This window comes from Arachis hypogaea, chromosome 7 (genome assembly GCF_003086295.3).
Source record: "Arachis hypogaea cultivar Tifrunner chromosome 7, arahy.Tifrunner.gnm2.J5K5, whole genome shotgun sequence".
Classification (NCBI taxonomy): Eukaryota; Viridiplantae; Streptophyta; class Magnoliopsida; order Fabales; family Fabaceae; genus Arachis; species Arachis hypogaea.
The window spans coordinates 67,400,766-67,412,522 of NC_092042.1; the positions used below are offsets into that span (position 1 = coordinate 67,400,766).

The window sequence follows — 11,757 nt, forward strand, 5'->3', positions numbered from 1 at the left end:
TGGTAACATTTTTTAGAAATTCCGTGTGAAAAATAAGTTTTTTCAGGTTTTTGAAGTCCTTCAATAAAACTTATAGTAAAATAAAGATTTTGAGAAAAATCATTTTGTATTGATTTTAAGAATTCGTTGTCATTAGTTAAAATCATTAATTTTTGATATATTAATTTTGATAACTTAATTATTTCTTCTCTTAATTCTTCTAATTTACTTTTTTCCATTAGGTGACGCTTTTCTTTATGAAGAGTTACACTTTTAAGTTAAAAGTGTAGCCTTAGCCACCACTAATTACCATAGACATAGCCACCAGAAACTTGGCTATTTATATTACGTCAAAAGAATTATTTTTATATGACTGTTATAGTCCTAATATTTTTTGTAATTATCATATCTACTGAGAATTTAAAATTCTCATTATTATATCTATGTATTTATATGTGACTTCAGATTAAACTCAAGATGGACCCGTAGAAAATGAACTATTTTAAATGTGCATATTCTATAAAATCGTGTACACTACTAAAAATTTGTTAGATACTTGTGGGTTTATCAAAAAAATCTGTCAATAATATATTTACCGTCGAATTTAGCATCAAAATAAATTTGATAGTATAAATTTTATTGGTAATTATTTGTTGACAAATTTTTTCATCGTCGCTAATTACCTTTAAATTTATCTCCTGGTAATTTCTACGATAATATATTTTTTATTAATAATTAAATTAATAACTATCGACAGATATAACCCACGATAAATCAATTGATAAAATTAAATACAATCCAATTTTAAATAACAATTTTAACAAGAAATAAGTCTCAATTTAATTATTCAAGCATTTTAGAACAAAACAAAATAAAACATAGTAAAGCAAATTAAAAAAATTACAAAGTAGAATCATATGTATATTATATGGTAATGGGTATAACAAACCAAATTCTTAATTAAGCAAAGAAAATTGAAAAAATTAATGGAACTCATTTAAACACAACAAAAGCTAACACAAACACAATATTAGAAATGAGGAAGAGGTGACACATAAAAGCACATAGAAGTACACACCAAAGGAACATATTTCTTGTGCTATCATTATTCTTCTACAAACAGAGCAACACAAACAATAAGAAGAAAACTGTGGGATTAGCAAATTATAGTAGTGAGAAAAGTGAATGGCGAATTACTTCGTGTGCTGCTAGATGAATGGCGATTTTTTTGGTATCCTCCTCTGCGAAATCAAAGAGATAATCAACCAGATTTAGAACAATAGATATAAAATAAAAATAAGAATCATAAGTAGGACAAGGAAAACAAAGAACACAAAAACTAGAGAAGATTTAAGAAGTCAAGTATAATCATGAGGCAATAAACCAGGTAAGCACTATGAAAGTAATGTTAAGTTAAATTAGAGTTTAGGGTTTAACTACTCAATCATGAGGCAATAAACTAGGTAAGCACTATGAAAGTAATATTAAGTTAAATTAGAGTTTAGGGTTTAACTACTCCAAACTAATTAGTGAGCGAGTTATTTAGAGACAGTAGTGACATGGAGGACTTTTTTAAGATAGTGGCAGCACAAACGACACAGTAGCAGTGACTAACAGACAAGATGCATTAGGAATTTTTTTTTAAATAAATTGAAAAAATAGGGAGAGGGAGGAGGACAACTTACCTAAAGGGAGGAAGAAGGTAGCATCGGCAACACAGAGAGCAGCGACGACAACCGTGGTGGGAGCGACAAAAACAGCAGCGACAACGACCAACACAACACAATGAGAACCAGTCGAGTCCACACAGTTTTTAGAGGCTGTTAGTGGTGGCTGACGCTGGCAGAGGTGGTTGTCGGAGGTAGTTTTGGGAGAGGGGAGAGAATAATAGAGAGAGAGAGAGAGAGAGAGAGAGAGAGAGAGAGAGTAGTTAGAAAATGAAAGGGTGAGGGTTCAAGATTCGAATTTAGGACAAGATTACCATCGGATAAATCTGATGGTGCACTAATTAGGATTACCGGTAAATTTTTGGCGGTAAACTTGGGGACAATTTTTCTTTTTTTTTTCTCTAATTATTATCGGCGAATTTACTGTCAAAAACTAAAATCTAACGATAATTTTTTTCGACAAATTTATTATCAAATTTGTCGGTAATCTCACTGTTAACCTCCGACACTGAATTCAACGGTATTCGGCGTTTTTTTTATAGTGGTATAAATAATTTGTAGATTTTTTTTGACTACTTTTACAAAGTATGTTATCTTTATGGCCAAAAGTCAAACATATTGTATTTAATCTAATGATCATATTTGTATAATTATAATCAAATATTATTATATCTCATTGTAAGTTCATTCAATGAGTTTTTGTTCCAAAAAAAAATTGATAAAATTTGTAAAACAAGCTAAGGAGATAATTAATGATTTTTGTAAAGGAAATTTTAAACTAGTCAATAAATTACATACATGTAGTTCAGGTGGAGATAGAGATTATCACAAAGAAGTTGAAACTTTTCTATTAAAGTTACTAAATTTAAAAAATAATGATAAATTATTTTCAAGCACATCTTTATATGCTTGGAAAGACAACATTATAAAAGGCAGTTGAATTTCTCTTAAAGAATACCATATTTAATATTAGAAAATTAGAAATAGTACGATTGTCTTTATTTCGAATAAAAAATTTAAACTCAAGTATAAGTTATATTAAAATTGATTGTGTTATATGTATAGATAAATCAATTAAGATTCTAACTAGAGTGATTACCATCGTAATTGAATGACAAAATGATAAATATAAAAGGAAAAACCTAAATTTTTAAACTTAATGCTAAGGTTAAAAGAATTAAATAAAATGAAATCTAAAACTTAAATTTCAAATGTAACAAACTTATTTTTTCCCTAATATTATTCTCCAAAAAAAGTTATGCTTAGAACAGTTAATGTGTAAGAGAATTATTTCTATTTAAATAATACTGAGTCATGGAATGTCTATATTTATATAAAAAAGTATAGAAAATTAAGTGTCTAACTAATCAAAAGGTGAATAATTCAATTAATTATAATTATTAATAATTAATTTTAAATTTTTTTAATTTAAAATTTAAAAATTTAAAACTGATAAAGTAAACTTAATTAAATCTTATAAAAACCTTCCTCTTTTCTTCCACATTAACCTACCTACCTCCAACAACCACAGACACAGACCCCTCTCCCTCACCGTCAAGCCCTCTCCGACCCTGCCCTTACCCAAGACGACCTCAAGAAGCTCGCTGATGACAAGGCATCGAGTATGTCAAGTCCGGCATGGTCCTCGGTCTCGGCACCAGCTCTACCACCGCCTCCGTCATTGCCAAGCTCGGTCATATCCTCTCCACCGGTCAACTCTCCAACATCATCGGTGTTCCTATCTCCAAGTGCACTAAGGAGGAGGCATGCTTCCTCAGAATCTCGCTCTCTGCTTCCAAATCCAGTGATCGTGCCTAGAAGCAACCACCCGCAGTGTCCTTCACCACCATAAAGCCTCGGCTCAGGTTCGCAACCATAAGAGTTCGGCTGCAGAGGAGAAATTAGAGGTTACAGCACCTGCGGCTAAGAAGGAGGAGGCACCAGTGGGGTTCACCCCACTTGAGCTGGATCCAAACATGCCATCCCCAATATTCGGAGGAAGCACTGGAGGGCTATTGAGGAAGGCCCAAGTGGAAGAGTTCTATGCGATAACATGGGATTTCTCGAAAGAACAGATCTTTGAGATGCCCACAGGTGGTGCCGCCATAATGAGGCAGGGTTCGAACCTGCTAAAGCTTGCAAGGAAAGAGCAGTGCCTTGCACTTGGTTCAGCTTCAGGAGTTGTTTAAGGAAGGAGTGGTGGAGCACAAGCTGTTTTTGAACAATTTCAGAAATATAAAAAAAGCATTCATTTAATATGAAAAAAAATATCCTAATGCTTCACAAAAAAAATATCCAGTTATATTTTGACAAAAATAATTAGATACCTATAGAATTTAAAAATAAAACTATGAAATTCTTAAAGAAATAGAGATATTTATATTTGCAATACAAAAGAATTCGAAAAATATATAAAAGAACATCCATTTAGTATAAAAAAAACATTCTGATACTTAGGAGCAAAAACATCTATGTATATTAATTAATTTTTATTAAAATGAACTTTAAGATCCAGCCTATTAAAAAGTTGGCAGGAAGTTGGCTGAATCCCTTCCTGATTCTTTAGTAGAATTGTATCTATATATATTACCATGTATAGTACAAATTAATTTCTATTAAAATGTGTCTTAAACATAAAATACATAGAAAGATAACATATTATAAAAGACATATTAAAAATAATCATTCAGAGGTGTCTAACTTTTTTTTAACTTTTTCTTTTCTATGACAAAATCATTATATAATTTGTGTTTATACTTGAAATGTGGCCGTCCAATAATCCAAACTAGGTATATTAGTCAAACCATAACAACAAATGAAAATAGGTCAAATGCCATTTATACCGTAAAAGTAAGGCAATTTCAAACCACTATTATTATAAGGTGGGAGGCAGTGGCAGCAGCAATATAAATTGTCATTTTCATCTCTTTGCTTCACTTTCACTTCAATTAAAACAAAGATGGAAGCAAAGGAATCATGCATGCTTTAAAACTTAGCCCCTCCCAACATTATTAGTTTTCTATGTTTATATCCCTATGATGTTCACGTGTTTAGCACAACCGCAGTACTATCCTTGCCAAGTATATTATCTAGAACTAGAACTAAACTATATCTTAATTGTTTCATACTTTCAAAAATATATTTTAGTTTTCATGTGCTAACGCAATACAAATATTATATACTATCAACTAATATTTAATTTAAATAATAACTTTTGAGTAGAAATTATAAAAGATAGTTATTTTTATTAATATTATAAAATATAATTCAGTATTTATTTAAATTTTTTCAATGCTAAAGTACAGGAAAATTACGATAAAAAAATCAATAGCTAGTTTATTACATATATTATGTTTTAAGAATGATGAAATAAATGTGTATATGCATGTCTAAGTTTGAAACGTCTAATAGCTAGTTTATACGAAATCATAACATTTTCATCTCTTTACCACTACTGTGCATTGTGTTCATCCAAATTAGGTAGTGGCTAAAGTACAGTGGGGTTCGCCCTATGTTTCTATTTCATGTTTAGTTCTCATCTTAGCATTGAATTTATATATATATATATATATATATATATATATATATATATATATATATATATATATATATATGTATAATATCTCAAATAGGTCACAAAAAATTCATGGTCGAAAAAATTTGTCTTCAACAAAATTTAACTAAAATTTTGACCATAACGTCTTTATATTTATACACTAGATACGTCCCCATGACAGTTTAACCTAGTCATGACATCCTACGTGGAGGTTAACGGGCTGATGTGTCAAATTAACCGTCACGTGTCACCTCCAGAACAATTTGGTCTCCATCCAAGCTAGACAAAATGACGTCGTATTAGATCATGAGGCGAACGACGTCGTTTCGTAGAGGACAAATTTGTCCCCACCATGAAAGGCAGAGTTGCAAAATGGTAACGTTTTAAATGGGGGACCTATCTGTCTGTTCGAGGGGACTTATTTGTCTGATGATTATGCTTTTATAGGGATCTATTTGTCTGATAATTTAATGTTTGAGTACCTATCTGACCTATAATTGGTGGCATTACCCTATAATATATTCATTGCTTTTTTTGGTTCATTGAAGACACAAGCTGATGTATTTGAACCTAGTAGCTTGCAAAATTTTAATCCTCCCTCTCATGACACTCAAATTGAACATTTTCCTTCACATGCCACAAAAAAATGTCTCAGAAAATCCCAAAGTATGCTAATTTTGAATAATTTAATGCGTATGTTGAACGATGGCTTGGAGGAAGACAGTGAAGTAGTTGGAGAATCTGTTGTTGAAGAAGAATGAGGATAGTCAAGTGGTGAAGAAGCATACTATTTTTGCTTTGTTTAGGGTATAATAATGGGGGCATTGGTAGTTGTAATTGTGTTTTGTATGTATGTGGTGGCTGTTTAGGCAAGTTTTAATATGTGTTGATTATCAAATAGTTAGATTGAAATGTATCATTATATTTAGATGGATATGCATGAAATCAATTGTGGTGAAATAGTATAAAAAACACATTGCTTTTGGTTTGTTTCATCAATTTATCAAAATGGTTACATAATTGATATTCAAAATATTGTAACCATACAAGTAGCTAAGTTCAATAGCAACATAAACCAATTCTCACAAAAGAAGATTTATTTCCTTCAATATATACTAAACCAAACCAACCCAAACAACAAAAGGTCTATTTTCTCCAACGTAACAAAATATGGTGTTGGATTTTTTAAAAGCATCATTTCTTCGTAGACGACTTCAATTCCGGTGTTGGAATAAATTGAAATAATTTAGATGCTGTGTCACTGGTTGCAGCTGCCATGGTCTCAGCACTAACACTCTTCTAAGTCTTGGGCCTGATTACTGTTTGCTTTGGACGTCTAAAAGGTTGCCGAGCCTGAGATTAACAAAATTATTATGAGGATGTTTCTTACAGATTTCAACAAACGCATTAAGTCATTCAAAATTAGCATACTTTGGAATTGCCTGACACATTTTTTTATGACATCTAAAGGAGAATCTTCAATTTGAGTGTTATATGAGGGAGGATTAGAATTTTAAAAGCTACTAGGTCCAGATACATAAGCTTGTGTTTTAAATGAAAAAAAATAATCAATATATTTGAAGGTAATGTTACCAATTATAGGTCAGATAGGTCCCCAAACATTAGGTTATCAGACAAATAGGTCCCTATAGAAACATAATCATTGGGCAGATAGGTCCATTGAACAGGAAGATAGGTCCCCTACTTAAACCGTCGCCATTTCGCAACTCTGCCTTTCATGGTGGGGATGAATTTGTCCTCCATGAAACGACGTCGTTCACCTCATGATCCAATACGACGTCGTTTTGTCCAACTTGGATGAGGACCAAATTGTCCTTGAGGTGACACGCGACAGTTAGCCTGACACGTCAGCCCGTTAACCTCCACGTAAGACGTTTTGATCAGGTCAAACTGCCATGGGGATGTATTTAGTGTATAACTAAAAATGTCAGGATCAAAATTTTAGTTAAATTTTGTTGGGGACAAATCTGTCCGATTATAAATTCATTTGGACCAATTTGGGGTAGTACTCTATATATATATTGGTTCTTAAAGTTTGAACCAGGTTTGGATTTGGTTTTTAGTGTTTCAAATGTTATATTTTAGAACAAATAATTTTATAATTCAGAAATTTTTAAATAGGTTCATATTAGAACACATAATTTTATAATTCAGATCATTCATATTAAATTACCCAAAATATATATATATATATAATAATAATAATAATAATAATAATAATAATAATAATAATAATAATAATAATAATAATAATAATAATAATGCAAAAACGTACCTGTACTCATAAAAATGATAAAACAGTTATTTCAGTCTTTCTCAACCAAAATTTTTTGTATTTCTGATAAGGTTGAATTATAACCCCTCTTATGGAAAAAGAGTTATGGAGGTGGTTTTGGTGTGTTAGGAACCGAAATTCTGAAGTCACTATTTATATTTGAGCATGGCACCCATTAAATTCTAAAGTCCAAATAAAAATAGTATCTTTGGTTTTATTCTCATTTAACTCTAAATCAAAAGTAATTATGAATTATTCAATTTAGCATTTATGACAATAGATGATATCACCATTATATAAGTCATTTAATGTGAAATAGCATAATTTGTGATTATAATTGATATATGTATTGTCCACAAATAAATTAGGAAATTAAATAATTTTCCAACAATCTCCCACATGGGCTATACATATATTTTTTCCTGAGATAATCACATCTTATATACTTTATGGGCGCATCCGAATGCTATTTTCCTTATTACTTTAACAATCTAGTCCGTTTCTTATATTAGTTATGGAATTACTGCAACTTTTATCACATTAGTGTCGTGACTGAACCACAATGATCAACATACTAATATATTTAACAACATAGATCAAATTTGGATGAGTAATATGAAAATTACATGCTAAGTGATCTCGTGCATGTCTATTTCTAGCTAGTCCAATTTTTTAATTTTTTATTGAGAACACATACAAATTTAGATGAGTAATATAGAAATTACATGCTAAGTGATCTCGTGCATGTCTCTTTTATACAAGAAAAGGAAACACTATTGAGGCATCACTTTAAAAGCGGCTCCTTAGATATTTTAAATGTCACTTATAAAGCGTTGCCAAATCTGAAAAGCTATGGATACACTTTTTAGACCAAAAGGAGCACTTTTAAAAAGTAACCTATTTATTAAGTTTTGGGTGCACTTTAGAAGTGTTGCCTAATCTATGTAGGACCAAATCCCTCGAGACTTAGTAATTTCTTTTCCCTTTCAGCAATACTTCACACCAACACAACGTATGTAATTTAGCCAAATCAGTGCCTCTCAGTTCTCACCACCAACACCAATACTCGTCGTTATCGAAGAACCACTTCGTGCCTCTTACCACCAACATTCTGATCTCACCACCACCACTTCGTGCCTTTCACAACCCAAATAAGTTTTGCCGTCGCATCAACCACTTGAGAACTATCGGTGTTACCACTCCAAAATCGCAGCTCCTCTTTCACACTCACCGCTCCTCTTCCCCACTCGACGCTAACCACTCAAGAGCCATCAATCATCAGCATTGGTTGTCAGCATCGTTAGCTTTGGTTGTCAGCATCGTCAGTACCAACCACTCGATGCTAACCCCAAATACGTTTCGCTGCGTGCTCACATTGGTCGTCAGCATCATCCTCCCGTTGCTCACCATCGTGGTGGTAAAGGTATGTATTTTTAGCGTTTTAAAATTTCAGAAATTAGGGTTCCAATTTTAGGATTTTCAATTTGGGGGTTTGGGTATGTTGCGGTGCGGGTGAACTCTCGGACCCTTATTTCTCCTTTTGTTCCACTTGATTTCCTTATATGTTATGATCTGACATTGTAAATCATTGTAAATCTCTTTATCTACTTGTCTCAGATTCAGTTCCTTTAAGGTTCTTTTTAGTCTCTAGTACTGTGAACTATACACAGAAATCGATATGCATATAAGAAGATTTTCCTAATTTTCTTGTAATATTTTGACTCTATGCTATGATTCGAACAAAGCAAGATGCACATATGCGATTATCCGATTTTTTTGTAACACTATATTGTCTCTCCTTTGAAGTAGACTTCAGAGATGAATTACTAACCGACTTGAAAGACTTCGTGAACACGCCTCAAAAAAGGTATGATATAGAAGTGGAGACAGTAGCATTGGAAGTAGTTGTGGAGGAACCACTGGTTGAAGCAGATATATCTCCTCTGGCTTTCATATTTGAGTCAACAAACACAGGCATTGAATGTTGCATATTCTCAAACAAGCCTTTGCTTTTTAGTAACACAACTACTTTAGACATTGTTGGTCTCATTGATGCTGATGCTTGAGTGCACATCAATGCAATTTTCATTATTTTCTTCACTTCCCCTGTTTCATATTCATTAGGTTCTATGCTTTTGTCCACTAACTTCATGTGCATTCCTTGCTCATGCAATTTCCATGCCTGTTAAATTTGAAAATGCAAACATGAGCCAAAATGTTTTGAAGGAATACAAGGTTTAAATAAGTTAAATTTTTTGTGAACCAAATCTAATTTATATTAGCAAAATCTTATTTAAATTAGAGTAAAATATATGGGAAATTTTCTTACTCGTTGAAGAAGATATTCATGTCCATTATCGTCAACCTTCATTTCGGTGCTCTTTTGACCACTTATAATTTTTAGGACTATTCATAAATTCTTGTTTTGCTCATTGCCAGTCTGGGAGACAAGAGACATGGTTTGCTAATAACTCTCCCTTATTTGACAACAAGGTATGCTTGATTTAGATTTGCTTGATTTATATGTACAAAACCCTATAGCCTTTCAATGCCATCTACTATTCGAAGTTCAGTAACAAAGTTTCGCAACTATATGCCATGTTTGGATGCCTCAACGCAAGCAACGTACTCTGGCTCTATTGTTGAAGAAGCTACAAGAGTCTCTTTGTTAGACTTTCATGCAATAGCTCCTCCAGCCAACATGAAGACGTAGCCTGAAGTAGAGCTTCTACTACCTTGCCATCTCGTAAAATCGGAATCAGAGTACTCAATGATCTCCAAATTTCTGATCTTCGATAAATAAGTATGTAATCCTTTGTTCCCCTCAAATAACGCATTATGTAAGATCCCGAATTTTAGAAATTAAATAATAAGTTGTTTATGATCTATTATGTTTACAAAAGATGATATTTTTGAGATTTTTGTATTAACTAGGTAATTTCTTATTTATGATTTAAAGCTTTAGTAATTGAAAAATAATGGAACTTTTATATGTTTCAATTTGAATATTGAGATTTTGAACTTTGTTTTATGAATGACAAGAAAAAATATTTAGAATATAAACTCGAACATTTATCTAAAAGGTTTTGCCCCAAGAAAGGGTCAACAGACCCAAAAACACTAAGGACCCATGTTGGGCCCAAGTCCAAGGCTTATAAGCCTTCCACCCTTCACAATTCAGCATCTCATCCCCATTCATCAAGGTAAAACACACTTTTCCCTAAGAAGGAAGAGAGAGCCAAAATACTATCCATCCATCACCTCCAAATCTACATAACTTTCAATCCGTAGCTTCGATTGATGACCCATTTACGGTCACGCATCGCTCTTGACTCCATCTTCATTTTTATTTAACTTTAATGGTGAGTAATTTCAAGAACCCATCTCTAGTTTTCAATTTGCTTCAAATTTTAAGTTTGGGTTTGAGATATTGAGAAAATGGTGACTTTGATGTTTAGAGAAGGATTAATCTTGTGCTCTAGCGAAATTTTTGCCCAAGGTTCTATTAGAAAAGGTAAGAGGAAAAGGTAAGAGGGTGTTTTTCTGTTGATTTTTCCCATTATATGCGAAACCCTATGTTAAAATGTATTAAATTTGGTGTTATTAGATTAAATTAAGTTAATTGGGAGATTGGTTTGGCGTGTGAAGCTTTAGTTAATGGTCGCGTTAAATTGTGAAGGAAATTTAAGGGGTTGAACCTCCGTCAACAAGGTAAGGGTTTTTCTTAATACTATTTTTTTACCAAGAATTGTTATGAATCAATATCGATATAGAAATTATATTTTTAGGTGATCAAGTGAGTCTTATGAATTAGTATATTTGATTGTTGTGGTGATTAATTGATTGGATGGTATCTTGAATTATTATATGGATATATGTATTTTATATGTGCATAATTATAATGGTGTGGTTTAATTGTCAATTATGATTATTCATGTGAAAGTTTAGGCCTAAGGCCGTGATAGGGTGAGGTATCCCCTATTTGGTAAGTTATGGTAAGTTGGATAATTTTCATGTGATTGGTTATTAAATTATGTGGTTGGATTGGATAATTAGATTGTTGGTATTGGTTTGTTGATGAAAACTTTAGAAATTAGATTGTTGTGATTAACAGATTAAAGACTTTACTCTGAACTGATGTTTACTCGTGGGAAGGACGGTGATGACTCCCGTATGCACACTGAGTTGAGTTATGCCAGGGTAAGGACAATGGTTAATCCCACTTGTTCGTAGCTTTCTAGGTAAGGACGGTGGTTAAT

General features: G+C 32.3%; 1 protein-coding gene across 1 annotated transcript; it reads right to left on the minus strand.

Moving 5' to 3' along the window:
* Nucleotides 1-9,356: 9,356 nt before the first annotated feature.
* Nucleotides 9,357-9,869, minus strand: LOC140174397 (cold-responsive protein kinase 1-like). The gene is made up of 2 exons (XM_072198847.1): nt 9,828-9,869; nt 9,357-9,680 (listed from the first exon to the last, which is right to left on the minus strand). The coding sequence occupies exons 1-2, from the start codon at nt 9,867-9,869 to the stop codon at nt 9,357-9,359; spliced, it is 366 nt and encodes a 121-aa protein (XP_072054948.1).
* Between the last annotated feature and the right edge of the window lie 1,888 nt (nt 9,870-11,757).